This window comes from Solea solea, chromosome 5 (genome assembly GCF_958295425.1).
Source record: "Solea solea chromosome 5, fSolSol10.1, whole genome shotgun sequence".
Taxonomy (NCBI): Eukaryota; Metazoa; Chordata; class Actinopteri; order Pleuronectiformes; family Soleidae; genus Solea; species Solea solea.
This window is the reverse complement of record NC_081138.1, coordinates 15534719-15557859: the sequence shown is the minus strand read 5'-3', so window position 1 is coordinate 15557859 and position 23141 is coordinate 15534719. Positions and strand designations below refer to the sequence as shown.

Sequence of the window (23141 nt, the reverse complement as noted above, 5' to 3'; positions counted from 1 at the left end):
ATGAACAGCCTGAAATTTCTTGAGGGAAAACAAGTGTAATTTCAACAATATTGTGCCTAAGTTTACCATTTACACACATGCATTACACATTCTTACAGGTCACAGTGGATCTACATAGTCACAGGTAGAACTGAAATTGACACAAATTCATCCTGCCCTCCGGTGGGCCAGATTTGGCCCGCGGGCCGTATGTTTGACACCCCTGGTCTACACCCACTGAAGTCTAAGATATCTTGTCGCCCATTTTATCTTGCAGTTGTGTATATCTAGTCTTTTCCAACTGGAACTATAGTTTGAAAACCACTCACTTTCCTGCGCCAAAGTCCGTTGAGAAAATCTACAGACCATTTTAACAAACCGAGAGACAGGTAGATGGACCAATGATGGCATTGTGCATATGCAAGAGAAGATATAAGACCAGTACCTAATGCAGTCCATCTTATTTTCATTTTGGAACCCAGTTTCCCCCGGCAACATCGCTGAGGCACAATGGCCACGTTGATTAGAACAGCTATAAACATTTGTCAGAGTTCCAGCAACATCCTTGAAAAAATAATGAGACCATGGCTGCAACATCCTTTTTCCTAGAAGAACTCTCCATTATCCACAAAGACATGATAATAGCCAGTAATCGCTTTTCATGCAAGCAATGAAGGGAATGTTAGTACTCACCAGGTCCTCATTATTCAGGGTGGACCGGTTCACTAGAGCGAATGAGATGCCTGCCTTTCGAGCAGTGAGGGTCTGGGAGAGGAGGAGAAGAGTTTTGTTGAAAATGAATGAAGTCGTTGACCTATTTTTACCTTTCTGCACTTTTATAAGGTTTTACACAATATGAAGTACAGAGGTATACACAACACACATCTATACTGAGTTTGTTGGCTTGTGAAAAGAGAATGGAGGCTTACCAAGGCCTGTGATTTCCAGGAGCCCATGAATGGAAAATAAAAGAAATAAAGAAATTGAATTAGCCAGGGAGTTGGAGGGTGACTGTTGAATGTACAAACAGCAGAAGAATTTGTGGTGTTTATTATTATCATTATTATTATCATCATTATTATTATTATTGTTGTTATCCATACTGAGTGCAGAGGTGTCTCAGCTGCCATGCAGGACTGCTGGTCAGGGCACAGAGCTCGAGAAAGATTCAACTATTCATTAAGAGAGGTCGTATGAGCCGTTGCACGATTCTTTCTCCACTCATGCAGTGGTGGTCACTAAACTGCAGTCATGCTTGGCATTTCTATTCACTTCTCTGTTGGATGAAGCTTTGATCATATTTTCTGCTGTCTGCGCTGCACATTAGTTTGACACACACGAAAAATGCACACAAGACCCTCGCACACATGTATGGGTGGAGCCGGGTGTACTGCACAACACCGAGTCTCGCACGCACACACACACACACACACACACACACTTTCATTCACTAACTCAAAAATGTATAGTACACACACACACACACACACACATAGACACGACAGTCTAACAAACACAAACGGGTAACACACACACACACGCACAGACGCACAAATGCACAAGTAAATTGACTTGGTATTAATATCCATTGAGTCTGGGTGACCAGAAATTGATCAACATCTACCCCCGTACAGGAGGAAGTTACGTAAGACAGGAATGCAGACATGGACAGCTGACAATATTGGATCAGTCTTTACCACCACCCTCTTGTCTGTACAGCCCAGCTATGGTAAAGATCCATGGAAGCCATGGAGAATGTAGGAGGGGAATGTGACCTCTACATGAACTGTGAGTGTTGATGTAAGTTTATCAACATGCACCAGCACTGCTGAGGTTGCTGCAGGCAATACAATGTGACCCTCTGTCCAGATAGTTATCTATATAGTGTTCAGTGCCATGTGAATTGATTTTCCAACTTTTTTTTTTTTTTTGTTGTTGTTGTTGTTGTTGCATTTCGTTTGCGTGTTTGTTTTCACATCCCGCCATAATATGGGGGAGCCCTGCTGTCCGTTCCAATCAAACGCTGTCGCTGCCCTGAAGCAATCACACAGCAAATGTGGGACATTGACAAAGGAGAGGCATGAAAGGGGACCAATTTGTTTGCTGACTAGTGACTTCATCCCGAGTGTAAAAGGCTTGCTGAGTGTCACTTTTACATGATTTAAAAGCCTCACACAGTTAAATCAGAATCAATGAAGTCTCTCGGATATATTTTTGGGTGGAGTTGTCAACATTTCAAGTTTAATACAAATCTTCGACACCTGCCGAGCAACAAAGGAGGAGAAAAATGGCCAAGCATCGGCGAGGGTGAAATCTGACAACTCACTGAAAAATATCACCCATAGCTGTTATGGGTCTATGTAGGGATGGCAAATATACAAAGTCCAAAAAAATAAAAAATTAAAAACGACATCCCATACTTACCAAGACATTGTTGGTTATTAATTTCATAAGAGATATGGACAAATACAGCATCAACTCATGTTGTTCACTGTTGTATAAACATTCATCAGCATCTGTGTGTATAACATCAAGCTGCATTATAAAAAAAAATTTTTTTTGTTTTTTGCTTCTTCTTTTTTTTTTCAAGAAACTTAAGTTAGAGTGTGATCATATATCTGTTGTTTTGTCTCTGCAATACATGGAGATGAGGAACAAGTAGACACAAGACAGACAGATATAATGCAGAACATAATGGACAAACAGTTCTATTCACACACGAATACCTCTGGCATCGCAATAGCCTGCTAACGTTTCTCAGAAAGACTATACGTGATACGCAGTACTAAAGTGGATTGAACTGCAACAGGCCTCTGTGTGGGATATGTTATGACACATTACGTCTCAATAAAAAAACAAATGGGGGAGCATCGTTGTGATGCAATGTCTTAAACACCCTCTCTAGGGCTAATTAATCAAACCATTGTGTTACGGCTAAGGTTACATTTCACATTCCCACAAGTGCTCTACACTAAATAGGCATGGATTTAAGTGGTTGGCATTTATCATCAATCTGCTCCTTATTGGCTTGTTTTGATCACAATTAAAGTTTATGTGACTTTTTAAAAGCTGTCTTATGTGCACAGCAGCTCTACTTGCGAGGTGTCACGTCAAGTAAATAATCTACGATAATCTCCATCACGTGTTGCAACGAGCGTACACTTAAAAAAACAACCCAGAATATAAGATGGAAAACTCCAGCCAAAAGATTAGCACTATCGTCTATTTTCAATCCTGTATGTTTAAAAAAAAAAAAATCACATAATCACATTTTATCAAACTGACAGTAAAATGATTGTGTTCAACTGGAGTTCATACTCACACAGGACAGGATTTCAACAGAGTGGTAATTTGGGGTCACTGAAAAAAGTCCACATAAATCACACATAACCTTGTTGAGGCAGATGACTCACCAGGTCTCGGACAAGAGGCATTGTCCTCTTGCGACGTAAATCTGGCATACTGTCAATACCATAAAGAATACTGCCAGCCCTGGAGAAGCAGACAGATTTAAGATGTATTAATAACATAATAATGTCATGCTTGGGGGGGGGGGACATTACAACGAAGAAAGGGGGTGGTCTTGATTTACACAGCTGGTAAACACATTGGATCATGCCTCCTACATCCTACATAACCTGTCTCACCTCCTCCTCCTCACGTCCTCTTCATTTCCCATGGCATTGACCCCATACACTAGACAACCAAATAATCTGGTCTCTCCACCTCTGCTCTCACAGACTCTCCCCTTTTAATCTCAATTTGTGCATTGTACAGGTGCAGGCACATTACTACTGAAATATTATCCCTATACCGAATTTATTCCACACCGTAAATACTGTGGGTGATGATTGTTATGTCTTCAAGACACATTCCAGCAACATCTATAATCTATCATCTATCATTCTTCACAACACACCAGTCTGCTCTCTGTGCACATCCACCAGTCTTCCCCCTTTCCTATCGGGCTCACCGTGGTATCACCTCAGCTGTCATTCCAAGCCTCCCTCAATGACCTCAATGAGACGTCAAGATCCCTTCCGCACAGATTAAGCCAATCAGTTGTGTGACTCTAAAAACATGCAACATAACCAGCTGTGTAGACCCTTGCCTCGCCCAGACCCCCTGCCTCTTTCAGCATTAATGCACTATGCATGCTGCAGAAAGCTGCATAGTCTCGACATGAGCTGGGAGAAAAGATGATTCTCAGCCATCCATGACTCTCTTGACGTTTGACTGCAACTTTCTACAGATTTCTTAAAAAAAGAAAAGCATACATGTATTCTTCTCACAAACTTGTCATGAAGTTATGAATGCATCGGACAACTTGAGGTACTCCCGGGCAGCACATCACTTAGCAGAACATAAAAGCCTAATTGCAGATGCATGTCATTGTGAACAAAGCAGATCCGGATGCAAGTCACCACTCACCCTCCAGTCTGCAAACCAGGCATGCAGACATCCAAAATACTGCGAGGCTGCGGAGAGAAAAGACAAGAAAATGTAAGACAAGCAATATGAGGTAAATGCACAAGTCTCAACAAAAAGCACACAGAAAAACAAAGTGCACTTGGCAAAACACAGAGGTCAATTCGGGATGGAAATAAATGATAAACGAGAAGAAATACAGTAAAGGGAGGAAGGAGGGAAGGACCACCGGCAAAAGACCAAATTATTCCACATCAATGTAATTTGTGGGCTCAAGACTGAGTGTTTGTCGCTCCTGGTGCTTCAGGCCAGATTCGTCTATTGTGTAATTCTCCCTCCTCACGAACCAAAATGTCCAGTTTGAAACACAAATCATTTTCTGAGACGGGAGGAATAAAGGGACAACCAGCACGGAGTGACTGTGAGGTGGCTCAAAGGCACATGCTGCATTTTTATTCTATATCTACAGATATCACTTCAATCCATCTACACACTACATGTACTGTAGGCAGATGTGACACAAACACACCATCACACCACAAAATCACAGACACACAGACATAAACATGCACATGCAAGAAACCTCAGGTGTCTTTGAGGTTATACTGCACATGATAACAGATAAATAAGGACTTAAAACCTGAGAATCCAAAGCACTGGTGTCTGGAAAGAGAAAATGACAGGAGGATGCAGAGTTAGAAAGGAGCAGCTCACTTAAAAACACACACTTATTTTGCGTATTAAGGACACTAATCTACTATTAGAGCCCGGTGACAACAGTTTATGCAGAAATGGAGACAGTCAACATGTGCCCCAAGAGAACGGCCGTGAATACAGCACAACCAGAAAAGTACGTTACACAACAAAAGGCTCTTAGCTACAGGATGAGTTAAGAAGATCCTTGAATATAGAAAAATCAATGCAGCGCAAATTAAAAAAGAAAGAAAGATCCCTCTAATCGATAACATTATCTATGTTAACACTTCTAACTGACCAGACATGGAACATTAGCTAAGCGTTTCGTATCATATTGCCATTTTGGAGATGAACTGCAAAATAACCTGGCCTCTAAATAAGCAAGACTGCAGAGGTGTAATACTGTGCTACTGGTCCGTGTACTCGACGGCCAATGGATTTTCGTGTTGGAAAAAAAATCGAACCAAAATCGCGAAATGAGCCATTTCCCGATCACTATTTAGAAATGAAAAATGAAAAACAAATGGAAAAAGACTAAGCGATCCGTTATAAATGGAAATCGGGAAACAAAATAACCGTGTGGGAAAAATAGCTATCGTCCCAATGCTACACTCAGATGTCAGGAGCACTGTGCTGAATGAATACACCAAACAGGCTTCAAGTCTAAAGACACAACATGTCTTTGCACAAATATGCCAGTTTTATAGCAGAAAACAGTATAAATGGAAAGTCCTGTGGTGATATCTCTGCTGCGTTATGTACTCAGTTTGGAGGTTTCTCTGAGAGGAATGTGCAGAGGTGGTGTGCTGAGCAGGGACTTTGCAGAGACATCTGCCCTGACAGCCAACTTGAAGTTTTTGGGGTTTTTTTAATTGGCAGTCTCAAAGATAACAGAATAACAGACATATGATCAGACATATAATGCATTCAAAAACTCACATATAGGGTTTATTCAGTAATGAAGTTGTTTGATTTCAATAAATTAACGGTTCTTAAATTTGATATTGTGTTAAGGTAAGACAGGTTAAGATCATTATTTCTATGTGCTTTTTAAGAAAAAATTGCTTTATGAATATTACATTTGGCTAGAATAATTAGCAGGTTAATTATGTTCTGTTCATTGTTGGAGAAGTTTGGATTTTTGAATATGAAAAAAAAATAAAAAATAGATGTTCAATGTTTCTATCGTATTGTTGCAGGAGGTATGTTAGTCATTTATATTAGGAACATATTGAGAAATAATACAATTTTCGGGGGGTAAAATTGTATTATTGTAATGTGATTTTGAAGAGCAGTTTTCATTTTGTTTTCATTTTGTTGGGCAACACATATTTGTAAGAAAGAGTGAATATATTACTCCATGTCTCACCATCAAGAGCCTGAACTGCCCATTTATATTTGGCATGCGCTACTGTTCTCGGGATAAAGGCATTTCTAATGAAAGTATTGTTGAATTTCTTGTCAAAAAATGAGGATTCCAGGCACAGTAATGCTGTAATTGGTTATAGAGATATCATCATAAATATGAGTTGCAGCGTAATAATGCCAGTTGGCAATGCATTTACCACAGTTTTATATGCTTGTTGGGAGACAGGAATATTATATTTCTCTTTTAAAGCAATACATGGACAAATCCCCGTCACTGTCAAATTCTTACAATAGTGTACAAGAAAAATGTTGTTGTTAAACCAAAATGACTTATTTTTATATGATGCTAGCATCATTCCATATAGAACATTTATGAAGTGAATAGTTGTGCTTGTACAAAGAGAACAACATAATAGGACTTGATTATGAAAGTTAGAGAGTTTTACAGGAAGTTTACTAACAGCATAAGGGCATCTGAAAATCCTGAATCCTGACTTCTTGTATAGCATTGTGACATTAGTTTCCTGGGTCACAACAAAATAAACTATGCAAAATCAAAAAACAAATTTTATATGCACATCCCAAAATAAATCAAAAAACTGTTTGTTTTGTCTTTTTCTGTTTTCAATTATTTGCCCTACAATTAAACGGTAATCGGGAAATGGCTTGTTTTCCGATGTTGGTTCTATTTTCTCTAGAGATGCACCGAAAATGCCTTTTTTGGCCATTTTGGGTTTTTGGTCGAAAGACTTTTAACACCGAAACAACACAACCGAAAAAGGATGTTGTGATGACGCATGAAAAAACTGCGGCCAGCATGCGCCTGTCTATTCCCCCTTAGAGTCTGTCCAAGATCAGTTTGGAACACCAATAAAACAGTTCCAACGAGATGTGAGTACACGGTGGAACAGCACCTATTACATGCTGGAAAGCCTCTTTGCGCAAAAGCAGTCTTTGAAGCATGAATATTAATCTATACAATTGCACTGCCTTGACTTTGGTGAGGTGAGTACACACAGTCCCAGCCATAACAACAAAATTAGATTAAAAAAAAAACAAAAAAAAAAACAAAAAACACAAAAGGTACAGAATTGGCATAATATTTTTTCTATAATAATTAGTTTTCTGCAAATTGTTTCCTGATTTTTGGTTTTCGGTTTCAGCCATTAATTTTCATTTCGGTGCATCCCTAATTTTTTCAAAATGAAAATGTGTTGGCCGTCAACACACGGACTGCTATTGGCCCATGGATGACGATTAGCAGCACAGTCACTTTCTAAAGTGCAAAAAAGAAAAAAAAAAGAAAGAAGCTGATCTGATTAAAATGACATGATGCTTACAGCTTAAGTTTGCCAGTAAAATTTACAATTTTTTTTCAAAGGTGACAAAACAAATCACATCATAAAAATATTAATAGACACCATTAACATAGCAATTACTCTGGACCTGCACACTTGCAGGGCTCACAGTACATAATATTTGGTGCATGCTGCCACATAGAGCACTTTATATAGCCATTAGTGCTCACCACAAGCATATCTTTTCATAGTGAGTGGTCCTTGTGGAGGCGCTGATATTTTAAAAACATTAAAAACGCATTCTAGCAAACATAAGGTTGTACATCTTTCCAAATGCTATTCGACGACAGACAACTGGACTTGCTTGAAATTCTTCAATTATGCTTTATATCTCATCTGAAAGGCCTCTTTAGTTTTGAACGTCTGAGAATCACCTGCAGTCAGTTAGGACTGAAGAAGGGGTCAAGTAGGTCCAGTAGTCATAAAGTACTTTGGATAACAGCAAATGTCCAAAGACATTAAGACTGCATACATTCTTATTTTTTTTAAAGACACTGCATTGGTACTAATACAACATTATGCTAACATTGTAAGAAATGCAACATCACTCAAAAGCAAGCTAACTGCCATAGACAGTGATCAGCTAAACTCGTCTCAACACAGCTTACAATATAGAGTCATCTCCTCCATCAGCAAAACCACAAAAGCTATAGAGCACTGATATATAAACTTCATATCACACATCAATTAAATGTGTATATTTGTGTAGGAGAAAACCAGTGCATGCCAGTGCAGATAAAAGTGTGAGGTAGCAACAAGAGCGGTAAATCCTGAATTTCAGTGTGCCGACACACATGGTCACACCGTACATAAATCAGAGTTCACTGGAGCAGGAAAGCCAGCACATGGCTGATTATACAACTAGGACTAACCACTGCTCACACACAGGGACATTTGTACTTATATTGACCCAGTTAAGCACAATAAATCTTCTGGAATTAAATACATTGCGAATTTCATCTAAAAATGGAACACAGCTTTACAAAATATCTTTTAAATTGTTGAAATAATTTAGCCCATCCAACACAAAGTGTATTGAGAGACATATTATTCTGTATGCTATTTTCTAAAATGATGCCAATGGACAACAAAGATGTTTCAGAAGCTCTGCGTTTGTTTTTCTAGTGTTTTAGTGTAAGGCAATAATGTTTGACACTAATAAATAATGTGTTTCTGTTCACTGAATTATTGAGTATTACAATGTGATGTTTGATAAGGCTTCAGAACAACTAGTACATTTTTTCTATTATGTATTGATCTACTTATTTGTGTGTATGTGTCTACTTACTTTTTATATTATTACTATTATACTTAGTATTACCATTTATTTGACCGTGACGTTCATAGCTACACCATCAATCCATCTTCTACCGCTTTATCCTCCACAGGAGGGTCGCGGGGGGTGCTGTGCCAATCTCAGCTGACCCTTTTAAAATTATGTATTAATTATTCTGGAGATTATTCATGGTTTGCACCTATTTTATATCCATTTTTAGGATTAATAACTTAATATGTAGTATTCTTCGAATTTTTGTTAAGCACACAGATGTGTCATATAATAGCCACAAATTGGATCTTTAAAGATGTTACATAATAATTTTGGACAAAACTAAGTATTTGACAAAAGAAGTTGAGATATGAATGCCCCAAGTGTCTAAACTATTGTTAACAATTATAACATATAATCCCATTATTGGAACATATCAACTATAGTAGATGGGCAATATTCACACTGACAGTTCTCCTCAAAGACTGCATTTGTTTAAATTTGTTTTGTTTCATTTGTTTTCTTGATGAATGATGTATGGCAACAAATGTATGGCTTTGATAGGGAGATGTTAAAGGCTTTACTTTGTTCTATTCTGTTTATTTTTATTCATACCAACAAAGGTAGAGAACTGGAGTAAAATGGTTTGTAATGTAATCAAAGTCTCTGTTCAGACCAGGGATTAACAGCTATCACGTGTGACTGGGACTTACTTCAACAGTACAACACATATAGTATGATGTACGATACCCCTGCATAGTGGTGAAGTACTGTATGTAAAGGCTCTGCCTGTATATACTGTATAAGAATCTATAACCACAGTCATTCCTCAGTTTGTTCGCTCTTCACCTCGTTGAGAACACCACTACCAGGTGCCTTTGTTTGAGAGTGTGGCTGCCTGCAGTGGGGTAATTTTGACTTTTTAGCATGTAGGAATTGTTTATGCTAGGAGTGTTCCACACTGGAGAGACAGGTCACTTTTGTAGTGAAAGTCCTGGGAAAGACTACTGTCACACAGAATGATCCCCTTTATTCACAGAGACCTAGCTTTATTCGAGTCCGACAGCAAGAAGGTTTAGGTGAAAGTCCAACGTGGTAACTAAGCTGGCCACATGAAATATATTGAGGGAACATGAGCCAGAGCCTTCATAGAGAACTAACCAGCCGCAACGTAGGCTGATCCCTCATAATAATGCCAATGCTAGTATGGCATCACTGCTGCATTGGTTAGCCAGGACAATATATCCTTCATTTCTCTGTACGACAATTGAGCTAAGAAACTGGAGATGGAGTGTCCCTCTCATCAACCAGCAGAGAAAACGTTGTGGTTCCCTACTGATATGAAGTTTCTTCCATACAAGTCTCCACTGAGACTTGCTTTGACTTCTGCAATTTGGGTTAGGGAGCCCTATGCTTTGTCTGTGCATTACTCATGTTCACTTCAGATGGCTCCAAGATTACTATATGCCTGAATCCAGAACATTTGCCTGAGGTTATCCCTGTAGCCTATAGCTCTATGGCTTTTGATCAATTACCATTCATCTCCCTCTGTTTGCACTGGATGAGCAGAGGAGGTTGCCTTCCCTATGTCCTGTGCATGTGCTACAGACCTACATATCTCCCTGGCTTACAACAGTAGAGGTCTTCAGTTGCCTTATGGGGTGAGAGCACATTCAACCAGGGGCATGGCAACATCATGGGCTTTGTTTAAAGGGGTATCTGTGAGGGACATCTGTGCTGCAGCCACTTAGTCATTACTACACACTTTTGTTTGGTTTTATTGTTTGAAATTGACAGCCCCTTTGGTGGAGCATTCTGTCCTTTCAATTGGGATGCACTTGAGTGTTGGAGGGTTGTCTCCAGTTTGGTGGGTCAAGGAAGTACTACAAGTAGACTTTCGTAGTGCGGTCTGCTTCACAATAGTAAGTAACGAGCAAGATTTTACTCATTTGGAAGTTCAATTCATTGCAAAACTGCAGTGAGGCAGACAACATCAGCAGAATAGGCAGCCTTAATTGTATACTCATACTGCTGTCCACTTGGTATCAGATTGATATTAATACCAGGTCTAAAGAGAGCCAAACAAGCAAGAAAAAAACAGTGTCACTGGTAAAACTATTGTCATACTGTTGCTCCTCCTAGTAGTGAAGTAAACCATGGAGAAAAGGATTTCCCTGTTTACAATAGTCAGATGATAAGGCTGATATTGAATCAGTCAGTGCTTTGAAGGGGATTGTTTCGCCTAAAACAACTAGAGATTCTTCATTCCTGTGTCTGCATTTTTCATTTCTCCATTCTTTCTGGAAATGGTGCACTAAGCATAAGAGGATCTACCTCCTTCACTCCCTTAGGAGAAAGCAGCAAACTTCACGAGCAGCAGACCTCTATAAATATTCCAAGCAAGGCTGACCTGGTTACAGAATGCCCTTGGGAGTGTGAATTAGCATCTGAATACAGACAAACTGCTATAGCCAGTTGAAGATAGGCTTGGCAGGAGTGGCAATACTGGTGTGACTCCCTTCACAGCTCCGACTCAGACCAGCGTGGTGAGCACACATCAGCTATAAAAGATGAAGGCACAATGCTAATGAGGGGGACTTACACTATAAAAAGCTTAAGTCCTTCATTTTACTGAAATGTCAACACAGTTATTTGATTTGTTTTACCTGGACTTCCAAAGCTGAAACTGATTTGACCTACCAGCAGCATGGACATATTCTCCCATCTACGGCTATTTCTCTCAGTAGAACATGGACTATAAACAACTGCTCACACTGTTGTAAAAATGAATGTTGGATGTATTTGGAGGTGCATGTTTCATTTAAACAAAACATTTAATAAGAACACTGATTCACAGTGGCAAAGTCAAAGTAATTGCTAAAACAAGTTTAGTAACCAACTCGACAAAATATCCAGCAATGGTTAGCTTCGCTATATACAGAATATTCGTATCATCAACATTACTGCAAACATTGAACATCAATTAGGGAACACCAGATATATAATTTTCATTTCAAGTAAGCAAAGGCTAATTACCTGTAGCCAGACAAATTTGACACCAAATTATAAAGCAAACATTAAAGCTGCTGTAGGCAGGAAAGTAATAAATTGCTGGCTCTGAGTGGCAGGTTATTAAAATACTTACATTTTTGGATAGCGGCTCTCTGTGCCTGTGCTTGACATTGTTATTGCTTCATCAATAATCCCCTTACATTCTTCAATTCAAAAAAATAATCTCTTCAGAGGACCCTGAATTGTAACAGTATGAGATTTTCCCATTAATCTACTATTATTTACCAATGGTGTTTCAAATCTCAGGCTAGTGTTTGTAAAAAAATAATTTATTGTTATTAAGACAATGGCAAGACCAAGGATTTCATGGATGGTTCAAATAGACAGGCCATGCTAATAAAGCTTATTTGCTTGTAAGTTTTATTTTTAAGGAAAAATTATGTATTTTCTACCATTTTCCAAATGGATTTTAGTTTTGCCTCTCAAAACTTTTGTTGAGATTGTCTCATTGTACATCAATGCAAAGTATTCACAAACCTTCGTACATGTACTCTAATACAACCGACAATATATAATTTGAAGTCCCATGGTGTTGCATCTTCATGCGTTATTGGTATTATTTGACATATGCTTGAAACATCACACATCATCACTATGCCCTGTAAACAATTGACAGTGTAAAACTTGATAGAAAAGGTACACATTGACAAACAAAATGAGTCATACCTCCTGCCAGGATCTGCTGCTCCAGTTCAGCCATCTGTTTTCTGTAGGCCCTGAGTGCTGCCTCCTTAAATGTAGGTCGGATTCGTTTCTTGGGTGGGGCCTCTATGGGCTTCTCCTCTGCAACATTTTTGTTTTCATCCTCCACTTTTTGCTCCACTTTTTCAGTCACCTCGGTGGCTTCCTCTATTATCTCATCTATCTCCTCTAGCTCTTCGTCACCCTCGTCCATCTCCTCTGTAACATCATTGTCCTCAGTCATCTCATCTGGTTCTTCAACATCTACATACTCCACCATTGCATCATATGCAGCAGTATCCTCAGTGAGTTCGGTTCCATATTCCTCAATGTACTCTTCATCATATTGATCATCCAAACTGCAATCATACTCCAAAACATGTGCCTCTTTACTTTCCTCATAATTCTTGCTTTCATCAAAATCTTGAGAATCTTCAAAATCCTGAAAGGCATTATCGTCTAATGCCTCAATGTCATCAGACACATTATAGTCCTGAGTAGTCTCACACTGTTGTGTAAACTCATCTGATTCATTTGCATTAGTTCTGTTCTCCAAGTTAGCTAGTACCTGCTCCATCACTTCAACATAGTGGGTTTCACCATCTTCTTGTTGTTCACCAGCTTTTGCTTCTACATTTGGTTTCTCTTCCTCTGCCTTGTAGAAGACAGGCTCTTTGTGGACATCGGAGTCTATAGCCGTACTAGAGGTATTTGCAGTGGAGGTGGACAGGGTGCGGAAACGTCCCATGAATGATGAAGGAGGATTGATTGGCTCCTCAGGAGGAGCAGGGGTGTTTGGAGCACCAGATTTCCAAACAACTTCCAGAGCTGACTTAGCCCTCTGCAGAGTAGAGCCAAAACCAAAACCAAAGGACTTCTCACTGAGATCTATACTGAGCCTACTACTCCAAGACTTAGGAACCTCTTCAACCTTCTCTGTCCGAATCTCACTCTGACTGCGGTACATAGCTGTAGACTTATTCTGGGTTTGATGAAAACTATGATTGACATCCAGTTCAGGGAATTTCTCTCTGGGAGCTGCTTTTGGGGTATCCTTGGGGGCTTCTGTCGAGGCTACCTTGGGTGCTACTTTAGGGGCTTCTGTTGAGGCAGCTTTATGGCTGTCTTTTGGGGGCACCTTAGAATTCTCTTTAGGAACTGGTGGTGATTCTTTAGGTGGAACTTTAGAAACGTCTTTTGTGGGTACTGTCTCCTTAGGTGCCACTTTCGTGGTTGCTTTTGTTGCTTCTTTTGGGGGTAGTTTTGATAATTCTTTTGGGGGTAGTTTTGATAATTCTTTTGGGGGTAGTTTTGTAGCTTCTTTGGTGACCTCTTTAGCAACAACTTTTAGACCTTCTTTAGATGGAACACGTGGTAACTCTTTAGCTATGACTTTAGGGGATTCTTTTGGGGACTCTTTGGGGGATTCTTTAGGTGTTAAGACAGGGCTTTCAATTGGAGTTATTTTAGGGCTGTCTTTGGGTGACTCTTTAGGACTTTCTTTAGAAAACATAATCGGTGTGACTTTTACAGTCTCACTAGAGGTTACCTTGGATGGAATTTTAGATACCTCTTTAACAATGGGCTTTGTTGCACCTTTAGTTGTTTGTTTAGAACTGTCTTTAATGGGGACTTGAGAAGATTCTTTAGCTGCTGATTTCTGAATTTCTTTTGATGACTCTTTAGGAGCTGCTTTAGAGGTCACTTGAGGTGTAGCCTTTGCGGTTAGTTTGGGGCTTTCCTTTGGTAATATCTTGGTGCTTTCTTCTTTAGGAGCCAATTTAGTTTGTTTATGAGTTGCTTTAGCAGCAGCTTTAGGCGCATCTTTAGATGATGGTTTCATGCTTTCTTTTGTGCTCACCTTACATCCCTCTTTAGACTGCCGAGCAGATGGCTTGATGACAGGCTCACGCTCTGCGATGTGAGGAATGACATGGGTAGTTACAGGTGGCAGAGAAGATTCTCTGTCAAACATCATGAATTCTTCATCTCCTTCAAATTGTAAATCAACCTCCTGACATTTAGTTATGTTCTCTGGAAAACCTGGGATGGTTGAAGGGTCAAATGGACTGCTGACCTCTATGGAGGCTTCCAAGCCAGAGTCTGCACCCTGTTCCAGATGATGCCAGTCTTTCCAGGGTGACAGATCACCTTGCAGAGAGACCTGAGAGCCACTATAGTGGCTTCTATCACCAGACATGCATACAAGTCCATTGCTCACTCCACTGTCAATCGTTTCTGTTGTCTCAACCTCATTGTGTTCATAGGTTTGATTTTGATGACTGGGGCTAGCATACCATGAGGAAGCCATGTCTTCTTGTTTTCTCTGCCACAATTCCTGGTCTGAGGAGGACAACAAGGAGCCTCCATTAGCACGTGTAAAATATTGACTCTCTGAAAAGTCTTCAGAGTATGATTGGCAAAGTTTTGAGCAGTCAGATTCTGATCGGCTAAGTTTAGGGGAGGAATAGTCACTCTGGGAAAGCCAACCAGGGGTCATATCAGAGTAGTATGCCTTAGCATGCTTGTCTGTGTCATAGTAAGAGTCATCAGCATAATGAACTGCTCCTGAGTAGCCTGCTTCTTCTCCTGACTGGCTATGGTCATGTGACCGTCTCTTCTCTGATTTACTCTTGTGAACAGGCTTGGATATCACCATTGCATATTTGTTTCTGCTTAATTCATCTAATTCTTTATCACTGTCCATTGAGTCCCAGTCATCACTCTCCACTACCTTTTCCTTCCCTGAAACCTTTAAATCCATGCTTTCATATGTTTGTGAAGAGGACATTGCTTTGTCTTTTTTCTCCTTTCCATCATGAGTTAAACTATCAGTAGAAACTGTGATTCCTGTTCCTTTAAGTTTATAGCATTTTTTCAAGACTACATCCCTATCTTGAGTTGTTGCAAAAATGACAATAATGGGGCGGGGTTTCGCATTAGAACATTCTCTTTGTTGACCTAGCCTATGAGCAAGTTCGATTTTTATTATTTTACGGGCATCAGTAAAACCCATTCTGTCTTTTAATATTTTATATATTACGCTTTCTGTTTTCTCTGACCTTTCTTCAGGAACATTGAGAAACCGCAAAGTTGAGTTATTTGCCTGGTGGCTAATTTGTTTTATGTAGTCATGGATATCCCGTGTCTCTCTTCTGGACTGGACAAATCCTGAGCGAAGCTGCTCAATCTCACTCTGAACTACTTCCACACTACTGGAGATCTCATCAATGGAGCTTTTTAGGGCATTGACGTGGCCACGCAACTCAGTCAGTTCAGTCTCTATCTGGCTGATTCCTTGAAGCTCCTTAAAAATCATCTCCATAACATCCTGTGTTTGACTGATACAACCTGTGGAGGAGGAACCAGGCTCCAGGGTTGAACTCTTCTGCTGACGTCCAGCACGGTCCAAGGACTTGCTCCGGATGCCCAGTGTTTTCCTCCAATTGCTCACCTCTGAGTCTGAGGAGACACATTCCTGACTCTTTTTCCATTTTCTTAACTTGCGTAGAGCACCCAGTCTAAGTGTGTGAAGACTTGAGCGTTCCACTCTTTCACCTTCAGAGCTGCCGTCAGAGGGAGCCAAACTAATGAGGCTCTTTCTATTTCGTCTTACAGGCATGGTGTGTGATTTATGCTCATCCAGTCTCCGGACAGGTTTTGTCTCACTCAAAGAGTCAGAGTAACTACTATCAATTGAAAGAACCTCAGGAAATATGCATTCATTATTGTTCAAAAAAGGAGAGTTTTTTGGGAGTCCATTTGCTATAGCTACACGATAACTAAAAGTGGGTGACAGAGATGAACAGTCGTTCTTTCCGTCGTCGTCTTCAAGTGATATGTTACGTGCCGAAGAGCATTTGGAAATCTTTTTCACTGTGGTCTTCAGTGTAATAGATAGATTTGGATTGTTTGCTTGCACATCGGTGGTCAATTTAGGTTCTTTATTTTCACTTCTCTCTTTCTTCTTTATTGGGTTTGCCAATTTCTTTGTAAACATTCCTTTGCAAATCTTTTCAATGTAGGATGATATAGTCTTTATTAGGGCAGAAACCATGGATGGTAATCCTGTGGACTGTTAATCATCTAGTGAAAGAAGAAGTTGGCTGAGAATGCAGCGGTGCTGAGCCAAGCACAATCACACAGCTTTGCAGTGAGCAGCTCACGATCACTAAAACCACAGTCCACGTTGAGGCTCACAATTACTTTTTAATCCAGTCCCCCACTTCCAGAGAAGGAACATCTCTCTGAAAGAACAAAGAACAAGTACTTTACAATTTGGTAACAACTTCTCATTTTAGACTTTAACACAAACTGAAAAAATCCTATACTGAGTGTATTTTGTAAGGGGGAGGCTTACTAATAATTTACAGTGTACAGTATGACTGTGTGTATGACAGTGGAGCCACTGTTACCCACAGCAGTTCATTTAATGGCCTTAAAGTACTCAATGTGGTAAAGAGCCTAGTATAGCTTAGTTGGGGATAATAATAACAATAATAATAATAATAATAATAATAATAACAACAATATAATAACAATAATATAATAAGCTTAAGAGAAACCTGTCAGCTTTTGTACAGCTGACTAAATAAACAGTTTGGATTAGTTCTTAGGTGTGTTTTCTGTAGTGAAGAACTGGCCAACAACATTGAAAGAGGGATGCTAGTTCTGCATGGTATTTGACAGCTGCTCCACATAAATTGAGGTGTTTTTAGGAGTTTGGTGTGTCTACAATCTCATGAGCACGAACACATGCTTGCTTCAAATCAGAAGAGAAACACAGCATCACAGTTAACTTTTATTGCTGGGCTCTGATGAAGGACCAACAATTAGCAAATAGGGCTTAAGACAAGCTTGCCAGTGTTGCGTGGTGGAATAAGGAGCTTGACGACTTGAAAACTTTAAGGGATTAAGTTTGAGGCAAGCCTTGGGCTAGAATCTTCAAAAAGAGAATGTCTTATAAAATAAAGGCATTTAATCGAAATCTTTAAGCAACAATTAATCTGCTACTTAAAAACGACTTACTTCATTCCAAAATGTTACTCAGATGTATAAGACAGAACACTTAAAAACATTAAAAAGTCCTGTGTTTTCATACTTGAAAATATGCTAAAGGATATGCATCATCAAAAATTGTCATTAAAGCAATGGAATTAAAAAGGTGGGGGTGACGTTAAGGAGTACAGCATATTTTATGGTAAGAGGAGGTTCATGACTCATCTGTCTTGAATGAGCAGCTTTGCAACTGATGGGTCACAAGTCACGACTCAAAACTGCCCCTATAATTTAATCACATATGATAGTTTGGCCATGCCACAAATACTTTCATCACCATTTTAAACTCTCATCTTTAGACTCATGCATGACTGCATGCAAAACTGAAAGGTGCCACAGCACAACTTATGTTAATCAGTGAGCAGCTGAGGGCCTGATTATGGGACCTTTAGTTGTTGATGTAAGAGTGAATATGTATTTTTGACTTATTCTACCAGAGAATAGTGAAAGGTTGAATGGTTGTTTGTCTCTATATGGGGCCCTGCGATCAGCTGAGATTGGCACAGCACCCCCTAGGACCCACTTGTGGAGAATAAAGTGGTAGAAAATGGATGGATGGATGATTCTTTTTGTCTTACCACATTGAAGTACAAGGAAAAATCCTTCAGGAATGATCATACTTGCAATTCACTTAGCATGCAACACCTATATGATGCAAAAAAGGGCAAAACTAAGCGGCAACCAATCATGACGTCACCCATAAGAATCTGAACTCCCAGTGAGATGTTGACATTTTGTAAATTGGTGTTCAGGTACCTACTGGATGATACTAGCTGTCGATTAAACTTGTGTCATACAGTATGTGTATGTGAATTTACAAAACTGATATCATATGCTATTGAAGAAGACCTGCAACTAGCCACAAAGACTATTAACCTCTCAGGGAATTGTGTGCCGACATTGTAAATTGAGAGGTAAATAGGCAGATTTTTCTTTAATCTGAGTTTTTATTCATTTTTACAACCAGCATTGTTGCCACCAGTGGTTATTCAAAATATGGGTTGGCTTCAAGGAATAAAACTGTAAATATGATTTTTTATTATTTATTTTTTTTAAATCAATGATTTATGGGGAAAACCCAAAACACTGATATGGCCCTTGTCGGCGCAGACAGGAACCCTGCCAACAGCATTACTGCTGATTCAGCACATTGAATCGGCACCACCGTCCATCAACGAGAGAGATCACTGTGACTGGCCATTTAGTTCAAGCCAATCAGAAATGAAAAGGGACACGGAAATGACTATGCAAGCAAACAACTTACGCCAAGACGGCACACAAGGGGCTCGTACATTATGAACCTTCTTCCATATCTTCCTATTTAATTTGGACATATGGGCTCAATTTCATCAACGACATGGCCATCTGGAGCATACCAAGTGATAAGATGATCACTAAAAATGTATATATGCCAGAGCCAACTAGGTCTTCTGGTTTCCCTTTTTTAATGACAAATACAGACTTACCACAACCTGCGTAAAGTAAATTCGTAGGTGTTTTGTTTATTTGCCAACACCAGTTTTATTACATCACATATACCAAGACCTAAGTTATTTGCTCATTACACCAACACATATTGTAGGTTTTGCATGATTTTTAAATTCTTTTAGTCCATCACATACACTGTGTAAAAGTGATTTAGGAAAGTATCTAACATATTTTTATGAAACTGCACCTTGCTGAATGACTCCACCATGATGGGCCATTGTGCTATTTTGCAATGTGCTTTAAACACTAGGCTACAGCACCTGACTGCTGTCAGTGTTTGCTGTTGCAGACAGACTCCGGAACATCACTTGTACAAATCACTGTACTGCACTGAGGCTGCCCACTGTCCAGACAAATCACACAAAGAGAGTACTAATGTTTAATGAGTTCTGATTACCAATTAGGGAGCTGTGTTTCTCCTTACAGAGCCAACACCCTGACATATGCATGTTAAGGTTTGACAAATGATGCGTTTACCCTCTTCCAGAGCTAGAGTTGATACGCAAATTACTTGATAATGCCCATGAGGTATCGCCTGTATCGTCCCATTAGAGTGTAATGATGCAAGAATTAGGAGAAAAGGATGACAGATAACTAGATCACCTTATCCCGCTTGTCTGTATGTGTTTTATTAAGATCCACCGAGAATAAGCAAAGACATGCATGTGTGTGTGCCTGTGTGGGTCTTTGTATAAGTGTGCATGCTTGGTAGCTGATGAGCCACAAATGAAATGGTGCCATTTATTCCACACCTTCATGACAAGCACATGTGAAAATGAGATTACATGCGGGTTCATCCGCAAGTGCAGTATCGGAGCTATTGTTCGCTCCATCTGTGGGTTGCAACATGTCAAAGGCAGATTCATTGTGATGGAGGCATTCTGTGGTGCCTATATGTATAGATAAGTGGACAGCTATTGTTTTAATAATAGGACTTGATGTATTGAAGTATCACATGCTCACACGTACACACTTTCTGATCACTGTAAAATAAATATGGTAGCATCTGGAGCATTCAGTCCTTCCATTACATCCATTATTGTGTTATTAAAGCCCATGACATAATCCATCCATCCTCTAACGCTTTATCCTCCACATGAGGATCGCGGGGGTGCTGTGCCAATGTCAGCTGACAGTTCACCAGTCCATCACGGGGCCACATGCACTGACAAACAACCACCCACCCTCACACCTATGTGTCCAATTTACCTAATCCCCATATTGCATGTTTTTGGACTGTGGGAGGAAGCTGGAGAACCCAGAGAAAACCCACACACACGTGGGGAGAGTGCTTACCACTAAACCAACCGTGTGGCCCCCATGATATAATACATAATGAAATGAAATGATGAGGTAAGTGATGGTATTTGATTTTAAATGTGTTCAGGTAATGTTAAATAGAGGATAACCTAAGAAGGAATATTTGTGTTTTTGATTGAGATTACACCGTACCCCTGAGTAAGGCTGAACTTCCAGCTCTAATATATAAATTGCCAAATAAATTCTAGGAGTTCCTGTTGGGATCCCAAGGTAAAGTCCCTCCCATTTGTGAGTCAGACTAAGAAAAACCTCCAGAGAACGAGGAGCACCTCAGCCACACCCACTCCAAACGCTCCGAGGCACTGCCATGATGCCCAGGGACCGATTTACTCCCCTCTCCAACTGCATCTGATTAGACAAATAAACTCAGTTTCTCACAATGGATCATTCTCTGTCCCACGACGTTAATGAAAGCGAGTGACTACTGGGGCGTGCAAACATGTTTTTCTCACAATTGTACAATAATCTCGCTCCCTTTTTAATGAAAAAGCTAATTTGATGTGAACATGCTGCAGGTAAGTATAATACTATACACGCTGTGCTTTGCCGCTCACGCTCCTTCCTTCCGTTCCAGTGAGACAAGAATATTTCAGTGCAAACCTTTGGGAACACATGCATACAGATGAGAGATGCTCATGTGTTACGTCATGTCTTCAGAACATAGAACTGTGCATCATGGCCGAGTGTGGATTAGTGGACATGTGACTGTGTGCATGCCTATGCTCCTGTGTGTGTGTGTGTGTGTGCAGTCATGCGTGCACACACATGTGCGCCATCCCTGCATGGCTGCTTTTAAGCATGCATTTGCTGCTCACTGAGAAGAAGCGTACCAGTGGGGGGTGGGGGTGAGGATGTGTGCATCCTCAGATCATATTGCCTGCACGCCCATCCTCAGCTACATTCTGCCTCCCTTCTTCTTCCCAGCGTATTTCCCCAACAGTGAAATAACAGCCTGCAGCCTCAGAGAGCCAGCCAACATCACAACAGATTGTTTGCCCCCCCATGAATCAAAATATTACCATTTCTTTGTCCAGAGTGACGGGAACCAGTCTCATCGAATTTTGCTAAACGTGAAACACCATTTGCTCACATGCGTTCATGTTGTGCCTCATGTATAAAAGGTGAGAATTGGAGCAATGGCACATGTGTAGAATCTACAGTGACTGTGTCACAGCTGGATTTTGGAATAAAAAGGCACAAGGACTAAACGACATTAAAACCCAACATTTCTGTGTGTGTGTTTCCGATTGAGACAGATCCACAGATGATGCCATCTCTCTGCATCTTTTCTCAGATAACGTTACATTAATCCAGTGACAGGGCCACAGAGGGAGGGGAAGGGAAGCAACAAGAAGATTTAGGGGGAAGTCGAGCAGTCAACAACCCTACACCATTCAAGCACGCACACCGCGACCGAACCGAGGCGACACCGCTGCACATACCTGGTTGTGTCAAATTCCCGTGCAGGACGCCAATGGTAGTGAGCACAGCGAGCAGTGTGGAGCCGATTCCCCGGTTTCAGTGAATGGTCGGGGCGAGCAGACCAGAGATGATGCTGAGGAGGAGGAGGAGGAGGGTGAGGAGGGGAGGGGAGGGGGCGAGAGCAGCTCGGTGCGCAGCTGCCGTCTAATGCCAGAGCTCAGAGCATCTCTCCGCCGCCGTCAGACACCACAGCCCAGAAAAACGCACACACCTCTCCGCCATTCCGCCGTCTATTTACTCCCCTCTCCCTCCGCTGCTGCTGCCGAGCTCCGCCGTCTGAGACTTAAAGATGCTGCATGTTAATGTCAGCTGGTCCACACTCTTCATAGACACTACACTGTCACTTATTGTCCAAAATGGGACGCAGACAGCGGATGCTGACGGTGATGATGAGGAGGAGGCAGGCAGCGCTGCGGCTGTTCATGGCTGCCCAGACAGAGACTGTGCTGCCCGGCAAGAGAATGGAGAATGTCTGCGGTCCCTCTCCTGTTGGAAATCACTTTCTCCTCCCCTCTCTCTCTCTGTGCTCGCTGAGAGAATGAGCGAATTTACGCACACCCCCACCCCCCACACACACACACACACTTTCACATGTGCGAGAGAGAGAGAGCGGGAGAAGCCGTGAGTGAGATGTAAGTAAAGGCACGAGGGCAAGATGAGGATTACGAGCATGAACAAATAAATCGCTTTGGCGATATCATAATTCAACACTATGCATTAACCGGCCAATAAACCCTGGGAACCACCAAAACGCGCCAAAGAACAAAGTTATAGGTTTCATTTTTCAAAAGGGTTTGTGCGTAATGTCCTGTAGTGTCTGGCGCGTGCAGGTGTAGGCATGTCGGAGGGGCACGAGGAGTGCACTGTCATGTCCTTCTGTCTCACACACACACACACACACACACACACACTGCACTGCTATCATATTAAGGACTCTGCATTGA

General features: G+C 40.7%; 1 protein-coding gene across 3 annotated transcripts in view; it reads right to left on the bottom strand.

The window, feature by feature from the left end:
- The window catches only part of LOC131459334 (protein unc-13 homolog C-like), a 90975-nt gene extending 68282 nt beyond the window's left edge, over positions 1-22693 (bottom strand). For 2 of the 3 annotated variants that reach the window (XM_058629041.1, XM_058629042.1), the window contains exons 1-6: positions 22158-22693; positions 12835-17096; positions 5048-5070; positions 4411-4457; positions 3393-3471; positions 673-726 (exon numbers count right to left, since the gene is read on the bottom strand). In XM_058629041.1, the coding sequence (XP_058485024.1) occupies positions 673-726; positions 3393-3471; positions 4411-4457; positions 5048-5070; positions 12835-16906 (4275 nt within the window). In that variant the 5' untranslated portion in view covers positions 16907-17096; positions 22158-22693. Of the gene's footprint in view, positions 1-672; positions 727-3392; positions 3472-4410; positions 4458-5047; positions 5071-12834; positions 17097-22157 lie in introns of those variants that run through there. The other variant, XM_058629044.1, reaches the window with a different exon arrangement.
- Positions 22694-23141: the final 448 nt, after the last annotated feature.